At 34.1% G+C, this 13,146-nt stretch overlaps 1 protein-coding gene across 5 annotated transcripts in view; it reads right to left on the reverse strand.

Moving 5' to 3' along the window:
• The window catches only part of LOC145263129 (uncharacterized), a 340,479-nt gene that overhangs the window by 214,146 nt on the left and 113,187 nt on the right, over positions 1–13,146 (reverse strand). For all 5 annotated transcript variants that reach the window (XM_080120072.1, XM_080120075.1, XM_080120074.1 and 2 more), the window contains exon 2: positions 4,501–4,783. In XM_080120072.1, coding sequence (XP_079976198.1) covers positions 4,501–4,768 — 268 coding nt within the window. In that variant the 5' untranslated portion in view covers positions 4,769–4,783. The remainder of the gene's footprint in view (positions 1–4,500; positions 4,784–13,146) is intronic.

Genomic DNA, 13,146 nt, shown 5'->3' on the forward strand with positions numbered 1-13,146 from the left:
TCCACAGAATGTGCTGCTGCCATCGCGCACAGAAATCACTTTTTCCATAGCTACCAATGTAATAGATGTACTGAGATTAAAGCTACTTTCAGGAACGCCAGCAACCACTGTAAAAGAGTAATAAAAAATGCAAGAGAGCTATATGTTCAGTCCGTTAAATCCAAAGTAGCTGATCAGCGGCTTGGCACCAATTTTGGCAAATAACAAATAGGATCCTGAACAGAAGTGTGCATTCTATCCCAAAGACAAGGCCAAACTATTTGCCAAGAACTTTGCAGCTAATTCTACCTGATGCGACAAAGGCCATCAACTCCCCGTATTTCCTCCTATAACACAGAAGATGCTAGGTAACATACAAATATGTGTGTGAGGTCGCCAAGCTAATCAAGAACCTTGATTCCAGTAAATCAACTGGCCCTGACGGCATCCCAATTATAATGCTTCAACCAGAACTTGCTCCCATACTCACAAAACTGTTTAAGCGCTGCCTTAAGAAGTGCTTTCCAACACCCTGGAAAACCTCATCAGTATGCCCTGTATTTAAGAATTCAGGTGATAAGTCATCTCCTTTTCAGTAGAGACCAATAAGTCTCCTGTGTGTCATGAGTAAGTTGCTGGAATCCATATTAAATAGAGAAATAGTCAACCACTTCAGCAGAAATAACCTTCTTAGTGACACGCAATATGGTTTCCGTTCTGCAAGATCTACCGCAGATGTGCTAATGGTTATATCTCATAGGATTAGTGAATCTCTTGACAAAGGCTTCCTTTCTAGGGCAATTGCTCTTGACATATCAAAGGCCTTCGACAAGGTATGGCATAAAAGCCTACTTCACAAGATTTCCAGCTATGGTATAACTGGAAATGTTATCTCAATCATTAAATCATTTCTCTCTGATAGGCTCATAAGAGTAGTGGTTGATGGACAAAAATCAGAGGCCTGCAGTATTAATGCTGGAGTTCCTCAGGGGTCCATCCTGGGCCCAACTCTCTTCCTGATCTACATCAATGATCTCCCTAAACACATACTTAAATCATTCGTTGACATCTATGCTGATGACACGACCATTTACGGCAATATATCAAAGGCTGTAAATGAAAGTTCTCTCTGATTCTCTCTCCTCTGATCTCGAGCACGTGGTTCAGTGGGGGAAGACGTGGTTGGTTACCTTTAATGCATCTAAAACCAAACTCCTATCTTTACATCATCAACGCTCTGATCCCCATCTGGCATCAATTGAAATGGATGGCTCTCATCTAGGAGAAGCCCCATGTTTTGACAAGCTTCTGGGTTTGACCATTACTCCTGATCTGAAGTGGAACACGTACATCAGGTCTGTTGCCAAGGTCACTGGAAAGATGGTGGGATCCTTCTACCGCTCCAGAAGATATCTCACTACTGATGCAATTCTCTATCTATAAAAAAGCCAAATACGTCCAAGGATGAAATACTGCTGCCATATCTGGGCAGGAGCTGCTAAAAACAGCCTATCCTGCCTTGGCAGAGTACAAAATAGACTTCCTGGCTTAGTGGGGAATGCCTTTTTCTCTTCCCTGCAACCTCTCTCCCACAGAAGAGACATTGCGAGCCTATCTTTGTTATTTCCATGGCAGGTGCTCGTCTGAGCTCCAATCTCTAGTTCTCCCTGGCCAATCTTTTACGAAAAACACCCGTCTAGCTGAAACCACTGTCAAAAATTTTCCCCACTCTTTATCTGTGCCTAAATCAAAACGTAGATTTCATGAACAAAGCTTCTTTGTTAGAACTGCATGCCTGTGGAACTCTCTTCCGTCTGCCTGCTTCCCACCTGACTATAAACCTGGATGTCTTCAAGTCCAACGTTAACAAATTCCTGATGAACCGTCCCCTTAAGTAGACACTTTATTAAATCTCAACACTAACGTACTGTACATGCAATAACCCTTATCCCCGAGTGGCTCCCGGGCCTTGATAAGTGGTGACCACCTTGTAAAAAAAAAAATAAAATAAAATAAAAAAATAATAAACATTTTCAAGCTATTAGATAAACTGATAATATGAAACCAACATTTAATCATCAAATTTAGTACTTGATGCACTTGACCAATAAAAAAAACGTTGATAATTAAGATTCTCATGTCCAACTGTTTAATATTTGATACTGGAATCCTGAAAGTGGACAATACTTGAAAGATGCCAAGAAACGAGTCTTATAATTATGTGTGAGTTCTTTGTCAATCTCAAGAACATTGTGCTCATTAAGTTTAGTTCAATTTACAACATGGGAAATGGTATGAACCCACTTCTCTATGGTTATCTTGTGTCAGCTATCATTCATGAAGGGTTGACCCGACCCCTCCTCCGCCCTCCTCCTGATCTGGATAGCATCTCGATTGTTTGCCACAAAGTTTTCAATTACAGACGTTAGGATCTCTAAGCAATGGGGATTTCATCATCAAAAACGAAAAATGCAGAGACGGTGGTTGTCTTCCGATCAAATTTCATTCTTATCAATCATATACTGCTATTAGCATTTTCACCAGTGTTTAAGTTGATCTGACACCAGTAATTAAATGGAAAAATCATCAGCAGAACGTTGTACAATATGGACAAACTAATGCTGATATCCAGACAGTAGATTGTTTTCAATAGCCTTGTAAATTTCACTTCCCTTATTTTGTCCTTTAGTTCTCTCATTCCATAAGCAAAGTTTTTGACAAAGAGGAAAGAATTGTTTTTTTTTTTTTTGGATCAAAATCTATTTATCTCACACTTATTGTTTTTTTTGTTTTGTTTTTTTTTACCTTGAAGCAGTAGTTTTTTGTTTTGTTTGTTTTAGCTCTGGGAAACATTAATCAGAAATAACTTTTCTAGGGAATTTAGTGTGAAGCAAACATATCAGCTGATAAAGAGTGTACACTAAAATGGGACAATATTTGATTTTAACCATATAAAAAGATATATTTTGATTAAATATCTGACCGTTTACACATATTATTCAAAGAAGTGTTTAAATTATTACATAATGGCAGAAATAGTCTAGATTTTGGTTAATGGAATCTCCATCACAGCACAGTTTAAGTGATTCAATTTATAAAAAAAATTTTAATTAAAAAAAAAAAAAAAAAAAATTATCTTCACATTAAAAAAAAATTTTTTTTTATAAAAGACTAGCGAGGGGTACCCGGCGTTGCCCGGGTGTTTGTAGGTATGTGTGGAAACTCCGGAGGTGGGGGGGGGGATTAAAAAAAAAAAAAAAAAAAAAAAAAAAAAAGTAAGTATGAGGATCGAACCCGAACCCTTGAGGCAAAGTTGTAAATTAAAGTGTGAAAAAAAAAAAAAAAGCGTGCGGCGTTAACCATTGCCCCAACGCAAGATGCTAACGGAAACACGTTTGAATTTATTTAATTACTAGGATTTGGCAGGTGCCTGTTTTAATGAGTTAATGAGGTCAAGTTTGACTGCGGGGCGTGAACGCTTCCCAAGTTGTTATAGGAAAAAGACTAACCCACATGCGGCGAGCGACAAATGTTGAATATCTATCTTCCCCGAAATCGAGCAAATTAAATAGACAGGCGAGCTTCGTTGTTAACTGTGAGATATTACGATTTATATGTGATATAAAAAGTTTTAAAAAGTTGTGAACCGACCGATTCTCTGAAAGAAGCCTTTTGTAGACATACAGAAAAAGCGAACACACATACATACATTTTCGCTTTTATATTTATAGAAGATTTACTTTTTTTCCCTAAATGTTAATTTTAACAAAACGAAAATAAATATTATGCACAAAGAAATTATCACATTTTATATTCATATGGTTATTTTTATGGAGGTGGGTGTGTAAAGAATGAAATAGCAAAAAAGAGCTTAATTGTTTTTCTGTTTCAAAATTTTTAAGATAAGGATTGATTATTTGGATTATTTCAGACTATTATTCTCATTTTGATTGTCATTTTCTCAACATTTCGATATAGGTAAATTTCAATGAGGTGTACCTGAAAAAGGTCAGAGATTACATCAGTCGAAACATGGTGAAAATAATACAAACGTTATCACTGTCTTTCTGTATAATTTCATACAAAAAGCATGTTGAAAAAAAAAAAAAATGAAGAGAGAGACGGGTAGGGCATACTATCAACATAGCAAAATGCTTAGAAAAGTTTATTATCTGTGGAGTAAAAATAAGGCAGCTCTAATTAGAAGTGTAATTTTAGTTTATTTGAAATCATGATAGTGGCTTTAATACAATCTTATAAAAATCTATGATCATAACTTAACAGGACTACAGTTAATATAAATCATTTAAACATCCACAAAACTAAAGGAATAATATTTAAAAAAAAACAAAAAAAAAAACAGATAAACTATTTGAGGAGGCTAACTAATATCTTAAGTGATATAGTCTTGTGGTCGGGCTAATTGGTCTGAAGTTGCTTCACCAAATTGTCAAGGGTGTATTTTTAAATAAAAAAAATTAAATTAAATTAAAAATCAAAATATTAATGTTTGAAAATTACCTTCTTCTACGGTTGCATCCAATTGCTTCACCTTTCTGTGTACATCCTCCATGCGTGACTGTAATTGGTTAAGTCGATTGTACACGGAAGATGCTTCCGTGAACAGCTCTGTGAACATGTCCTCGGCATGTTTGCTCAGACTACTCAGCTGCCGAATGGTATTGGCTAACGTGTTATTTGCCACACATTCTAATTCGTTTCGGACAGCAGGATGCACCCCGACATTACTCACATGGATTGGCTCGACTATACGTTTTATCAAAGGCATCTTTTACACACAGCTCTGCAATAAGAAAAACAAAAAAAAAAATATTAAAATCTAGCATTTTTGATGGGTTAATTATACAAAAATAAAATTAGAAAAAATAAATTGCTCATCACCAAAAATAGTAGCATAACTTAAAGTAGCCTGAAAAAAAAAAAATAAATAAATAAAAAAGTAATGCCATAAAGAGGGCCCTGTCGGTGGGACATTAGAATACGCCGACTGCCCCTCTGCAGAGGGTAAAAGTCCCTCAATGGGGGTCCTGAATATAACCTTAAACTATATCCAGTGGTGAGGCCCCCAGCTTGTGGGCTTTGGGGAGTGTGGAGCCATCCTTTAATTACCATTGCTCCCAGGTCCACTCTGAAGTGGTAGTACCTGTTAGGGTCCCAACTATGGGTTAAATAGAAACTGACATGAAAACAACAAATATATTCTATTAAAAAAATTTTTCTTCAAAATCTTTGGATTCAGCATTAAATAACCCGAAAAGGGTTGATATGCCATAAAACAAAAACAACCAACCAAAGCCACAAAGAGAAAGAATTGTACATTTTTATACAGAAAGAAAGTGAAATTTTATCATAATCTAAATAAACAAGATATTTCAGGTTGGAATTAAACGGTTCCTAAGTGGTTAATGGTACAAACTGAAAACCTGAGTGTACCCGGTTCGAATCGAGTTCATTCTACAGAAACTCATCTAAACCATGCCTGACATTTTGTCTAAACTCTTGAACAGCAAGTAAATAAGCATTTCCTTTGTGTTTCATTTTACTTCAGTTGAAGTTCTCAGAAATCAAGCCATCCTCTTCCTGAGACTAACACTTTATTTCTATGAAATCTAATATATAAATAGTTATATGTCTGTCTCCATATTTTCAAACTATCTCCTCTAAAACTAAGTTGTAGAGCAACAATAGGGGCCTCAAATGATTGGATTTTTTATGGGCCGTTCTTTTATGGGTCTTTAGCCAGTTAAAATTGTTTTTAAGGAGTCAAAAAGGGTTAAATTTGAAAAAAAAATCGTTAAACATTTTGTACATTTATCTTAGTTTAATTTTTAATCACTTTATATGCGTGTCACGTTTGTACAGTGGTAACGTCAAGATCTTTGAATGCTATGGTTTCAGTTTCGATTCTAGCTGATGGCACCTAAATACTTTTTCTTACTTTTGAAATCACGACTCTACAATAATATATATGAAATCTGGACAAATTAAAATATTGTATTTAAGCGTATTTTACGCCCAGGCAAAGCTGCCCCCACCCCCACTAGTACATAGATATTCGAATATTCCATTAAAGTTCTCCTTTACATCTCAAACACAGAGTAAAGAAGTTGGAAACAAAATTTTCCTCTTCCCAATTGCACATTTAAATATGTTATAGAATATCTTTCTTGTGGTCTTTTGATTTTACTGGATTCCAGGACAAGAATTTATCTAGTCTGGTGGAGTATCCAGCTTCGTGCAGTTACTCGCGGTAACATCATTTTGAGTAGGTGCACCATCTATATATATAAAAGGCAAAATGGGCGCGAGCGTTTTTGCATATCCACGAAAGGCTTTTTTCAGGGGACGTTCTCGACTACGTTACATTTATTTAGAATTTTCCTTATACTTCCTAGATTATAATATCTACGATTTGCGAACGAAGTAGTCTCTACATTTATTTTGATGGACTTTTAAAAAATCCCTGGTTCCCAGTGTTGTTTGTCTTTCTCGTATAAATAAAGCGAAATTGGTTGAAGCAAATGCAACGGGACGTTCAAATAGGCAATTAGCTTTAATCAATGTGGGGGAAACCCTTTCACATCAGACAACTGCTATTCATTTGGACTACTGTCAGAGCTCCCCCTTTTTGTGAGGAGCTGGTTTTCCCCAACATCGTGGGAAACGGCAGAAAGCGGAAACTTAACTGGTCTGCAGCCAGACGTTCATTTTTGTGCCTGCGTGAACTCATTCACTTAGCAAGTCAACTTTTTGATTGACATCGATAAATTTGAACACTTTTCACTTTCTCTCCCGTCGTAGCGTAGTGGTAAGATGCCAGCTTTTCTTTCACTTTCTTTTCCACTTTCGCATCGTGGGATCGAGCTTGCCCCTCCCCATTTTTTTTTTTTTGGCTCCAAACACTCGAGCAACGTCAGGAGTGACAAAAAATTTCTAATTAGAAACTGTATTCCTTAAAATTGAACGTAATACATCATTGCAAGAAAAAAAAAGGGGGGGAGCATCTGATGATTAAAGTTATATGTGAAGGTAAACCTCAGCCACTATGATGATCTGTGAATAAGTTGAGAGACAGGCAAAATAGGAAAATTGGAACCGAAATAGGTACTTCAACTAGTTTATACATAAAGAAATGTAAAATTAATGAAATGATACCAACATCAAAACGTGATGCAACCCTCAACCCAGCCGACTAGCCGCAAAATCCAATCCTTTCAAGGTAGAGGTCTCTAAATGCTGAAAAATTTTCTTTGATGGGTTTTGTCAAACTGCTTACATGGTCATGGTCACAGCATTCACCCTGGGTCAGTTGGGTCGGTTCTTTCCAACAAGTTGACGTTTTGAACACTGGCTGACTAGCCATGGCGATTCAATGCTGCTTCCGTTAGGAGTCCAAGCCATTTGCGGTTTTAAGGACAAACCCCATACAGATGGCAGCCTGGGCCAGGTTTTGAGTTGACCACCATGATGTTTTGTCCAACCTCATGGTGGAGTTGGATTGATGGCTTCACGGATGAAGTCATGAGGAGTATGTCCAAACCAGCTAAGGCATCTGGTAAAGATAGATTTTTGGAGGGAGTGAATTCTGCAGTGAGTGTGAATTGTACTGTTGGGGACAAACTGTTGCCAGTGGACACTGAGGATGTGGTGAAGGCGATGATAGTTGAATACCATTTAGTTTGTGTAGGTCAATTTCCTGCATAAGCCAAGTCTCACAGTCAAAAAGGAGAAGGATGCAGACGAGGGCTTAGTAGGTTCTTCCTTTGAGATTCAACTGCTAACTTTTGTAATTCTTAAATGTAATGTGAACAAACACATTGTTATCCAAATCATCATCTGTAACATTATGTCTTGTTTAGGGTGAATTAATAATAATAATAATAATAATAATAATAACCAGAAAGCAATTGTTATCCCGCACCAGTAAAAAACTGGAAAGAAGTTAATTTAAATAGACAATAATTTGCAATAATATAAAAATGAGTTTTTTTTTTTTTGACTCCAAAAGTTGAAGAGCTTTGAAGATGGAAGTGGTACCATTAAAATGAGCAACCTTTTATTCTCCAGAAGGTATTTTTCTACATAGTCACCAACATTCTCAATGCACTTTTGCCAGGAATTCAATGATGCATCTCTGCTTCTGATGCATGTCTATGACAAAGATTGCTTTCTAAGAGTCTTACAGGGTTAATATTTGCAAGAGAGAGATGAAACTCTCAGATCATGAATGCATAAGTTCAGTCATCATAACAATGCCATTTGCAACTCCCTCTGAATCATCTGGGGAGGGGGGCATTACTTTTAGAACGCCCGCATATATACACTTTTAAATCAGCTGAAAATTTGGAATAAAGAAAAAGAGTCGGACTATATACTTTCCAACTCTGCAACATTGATCGTCTATTTGGCTTTCCAGCTTTCTCGTGTATCTTGTAAGACAAACACCTGTGACATCATCAATTTAAATGGTTGGTTTTGCTTGTTTTATGACATATCAACTCTTTTTTTGGGATTAATACTCACACAATACTCATTGAAAATAATTTGTAATTTCTATTTTACCCACTGTATTACAAGTATTTTATAGAATGTGCCATAACAAACTTTTAGCACTTGCATCTATTGGACGTAAATACTCCTAACTAACCCAATAAACAGCAAAATCCCACCCCTACACCATAGAGGTCCATAGATGCCAGAAAGTCTTCTACTTTAATAGTTTCACCCTTCCCATAACGGCTAGACTTTGAAATACTCTCCCTGTTTCTCCACTTCTGATTGTACTAATTGTGTTGAAATTTAAATGTAAAGAGAATAGAAATCTCACTTTTAAACTCCCTACATAGTGTGCCATTGCAGACATAGTCCTAAATAAATTTAAAAAAAAAAAAAGTGGAAATGACACCAACCCTACGCGGGTTTAACCGGCTTCCTCCAAAGAAGTTCCATGGGAGTATGAAATTCACAAGCGGTCTTCGGTCGCATGTATATCCTCGTTAAGGGAAATGACAACATTAGGATTTTGAAACTTTTGCAAGGAGGTGTCGATGTTGTCCTACATATAGCGCCTGGAATTAGTCACCCATCTGGTACTGACAAGGCTCTATGTTGCTTAACTTCTAATGAGAACTGGCGTGTCAACATGATTACGCTGTATATCCCAAATAAATAGTAGCCCCATATGTCAAAGTGGCAGTATGTCTTGATTGCAGTGAGGAAAAGTAAATTAAATTTTTTTTTTTTTAAATGTGTGAATTGTAAAATATTGACTCGAATTTGAACCCTAATTAGATTTCATATTCCATATCCATTACAGGACTTGTGTCCACTCACCTTTCTCTCTTGGATGATCAACTGAAGATTTTGTTTGCTAAATTTTGATTGTGTTCTAAACATTCTAAGTTTAGTCTCAGAAAAACATATACACACAAAATAAATAAATAAATAATGCACACACATACCAAAAAGTTATTATAGAATTTTTTTTTTAATATGAGGAATTCATTCTACATTAAAATGTTTTGGTGCTTGTGTCAATAGGGTATCATATTCAAGGGAGGTAATTATGCTAGACTAAGCAAATAAATTTAAGAGACAATTTGGTACAAAGAAAATGTATGCAACTTAGACAAATGAATACAAAAATACTTTTTAATTATTAAACACTATGTTCGACCAAGATATTTAAAAACATACGGCTGAACATATTTTTTTCATATTAATAAGTGTTATTTTTATCTTTAATAGGTAAAAAAGAATTTTCAATATTAATTACTTTTAAAAGTTTCATACTAATGATATATGCAAAATGATAAACATTTTTTTTTTTTTTTTTACTTTTAATTATGTACTTTGTAGACCTTTCTGCTGATAGGATATCAACAGCGTTACACTTGCATTTGATACTCTATCGACACAAGCACCATTATTTTTTTTTCAAGAACCAAGAGTAATTATGTTAAGTTATTCAAATAACGAAAAGAAAAAAAAACTTCAACGATACAATAGTAGTAGTAGTGAGATGTGTGTACTGTTATGCAATTTGAAACAATTTTACACAAATCTATATTTTTGTAGGTCATGAGTCATGGCCAACCACGACTCAGATGTCTGGTTGAACTTTGATGTGAAAATCATAATTTGCCAATTTAAAAATGTTAACTTGGAAGGAAAAAAGTGAGAGTAAAACTAAAGTGGTGAAATAAATATTAATTTTCAACAAATCATATATCTCTATCTTTATAAAGTTTGATGTTTTTATATTTGCATGAACCCGATTCACTCCTAAACTAATTTTCAAGAGCTATGAAACAACCACTACACAGAAGGGAGCTCAAATTTAGTTTGATTTCATGTTATGTAAAAGTAGAAGCTCTTTGTGAAAATTCAGATACCTCAAATTTTTGTGAAATTTAAAAATAGATATTAGACATCAAGTAATAAATATTCCCCAAATTTTAATTCATTTGAAATAAAGGGTTTTAAACAGCATAATATGTGCACAATCTCTCATTTGAAATTCAAAATATTTCAAATTTGCATTGAATTCAATACAGTCATTAAATACTAATGACACAATTTATTCACTGTATTTCAATTTTATCTCACGACTCTTTAAGCTGAAGACTTAAATTGTGAACATTTTCTAGAATCTAATGCTAATTCATCTTTAACTGACCTTTGATAACTAAATATTTTCGTTTACTATCCAAATAGAAAAGTTACTAACCAAACTTACATGAATTTTGGAATATGACATCTTCCTTACGTGACGAGTATGTACATCATTTCTTTGTTTTATTTTTTAAATAAGTAATTCTAAATATGTACTGAATTGAGACTTGAAATTTATCCGGGTGTTTTTTTTAAACAGTCTTTGTTTAAAAAGAAAAAAAAAAAGTATATTGTTCTTTTAAACTTTTATTGTTTAAATAATTTGACTTTGCTCGTTTTATTTAAAAAAATAAAGGCTGAAAAGAAATTTTTCACTCAGTAATGAGGTTTGGAAGATTGTCAGTGAAAAAAAAATGCCAAAAGATAAGCGTTTTATTATTTCTAGTTAACACTTTGAAAAACCACTCGCAAATGCGACTATTTCATTCATAATATAAAACCTTGTCATGGTCATGGTTTTGATTAAAATAAGAATTAGGATTCTAGGCATAAAGTTAAGTATAATTATATCTTGATTTTAATCTTTGTAAAGGGAGATATAAAATCGGTTAATGTTCTGGAGTATTATTCTGTATTAGACGGGTGCTACAAGTTGATCTTTCTTCTTTTTAATTGTGATCTTATCAACTTGGGTGAATAGAACTATATAGAAGTAGTTCAAAATCATTTGAATTATGCAAATACAATCAGTGATTCAGAAGTTATAAAAATTTAAAGGGCTAAAATTTGTTTTTCATTCGACATTTTTCTTTAATAATCATTTTTTTAAAAAAATGGGCTAAAATATGGACCAAATCATTTCAAGAAATTCGGTCATTTTTCCATTTACTAACAAAAAAAAAAAAAGTGGGTGATCATCTTCCACACAAAATTATGCTCACCTCTTACTTATACAGCCAACATTATTATAACACATGTTTCTAGCTGTGGAATGTGTTCAATAATTGAACCTCTGACAACTGAATTCATCTTCCACACAGAACAGACATGTATTATGCGCATCCATTTTTTTTTTAAATATCTTTTTTTGGTGTCATTTTTACTGTGCACGATTATTCATATAAGAAAATATTAAGAAAAAATAAATTTAATCAATTTTTAATTTGCAATTTACAAGTTTTCTTTTATTTCTTATTTTTCATGTTAATAAAAAACTGCAAAGCTTTATTTCAATTTTTCTTAAAATTGGCCTTTTCACTAGGATCTAAGTATAATACCTGTTCTGATAGTTAACTCAATTTTCTGTCTTTATCACTGAAGAAATCCAATGATTGTCAAGAATTTATAATAGAAAAAAAGGTCTTATTTGGGTTCTTTGGACTACTGTTCTCATCTTCAGTGTTTTTTCATGCATCAGTCGATGTAACCTCTGACCTTCTTCAGGTGTAACTTGTCAAACCCTGACATAATGGGTAAATAATTTGGTAAAATTTAAGTGTAAAGTTACACTCTTTTGGATGTTGAAGATTCAATTCTCAGTGTGTCCGACATTCAAAATACAATCATGAATTACTTAGGATTTCTACCTAGTCATCGCTGATGGAATGAGAGCATTCTACTCCCATCGATTAAATAAAGCGTTCTGTTCGAAATTCTGTGCAGATTTCAGAGTTCAACAGAAAGATTCCCCGAGTTTGACAAGATACATTTGAAGAAGGTCGGAGGTTACATTGATCAAAACATTGTGAAAATAACACTGACGATGAGAACAGCAGTTCAAAGAATCTAAATAATATGAATAATGAATCCTCGTCTCAAAAATTCAGAAAAAAAAGAGGGGGGGGGGGGTGAATAAATTATCAACAAAATAATTTATCAAATGAAAGAAAATTCTAATCTAACAATTTGTGTAAGTTTTTGAAACTTTTTTTTTTAAAGTGTTTTTCTATCGCTATTTACAAAGTTTTGAAAAATAACCAAAATGGCCGACATTCTTTATTTGAAGGGTAGATGCAATGTTGTACGTTCAACAAGTGAAAAATGGAAAATGAAACAAAACTATGAATAAATTGTCACCAATCATTCCATAAAATCAAAGGTTTCTGCATTAAAAGTGCAATCAATAAAGCGTTCATGTAAGGATGGATTTTATTGCACCCTTGAAAAGAGTTATAAAATCTAGTGGAGAACAACCAACAGAATAGTAGAATGGAAAAAAAGGTTTATTATTAGAAAGTACAATGAATATATATTGACTAGTAAGACATTACTATCTTTAAAGAAAAATACTAATAAATATGGTTTTCTCTATATACCATCTGCTTTTTTTATTCCCCTTGATTCAGCCATAGTCATAAAACCATTAATAATACACAGAGGCTACTAAGCTAATTAGGGAATGCATAAAACTTAGGAATATCATGATAGCCAATACAGAACCCCAAAAATGTGACAATGATACATTTTCATTCACATAATTCTGAGGCAGCACGTTCAGGATGGCAGAACGCAATGCAAAAGGATATCGCTGGT

The sequence above is a fragment of the Euprymna scolopes genome, chromosome 38, assembly GCF_053919585.1.
Source record: "Euprymna scolopes isolate OS-2025 chromosome 38, ASM5391958v1, whole genome shotgun sequence".
NCBI lineage: Eukaryota > Metazoa > Mollusca > Cephalopoda > Sepiida > Sepiolidae > Euprymna > Euprymna scolopes.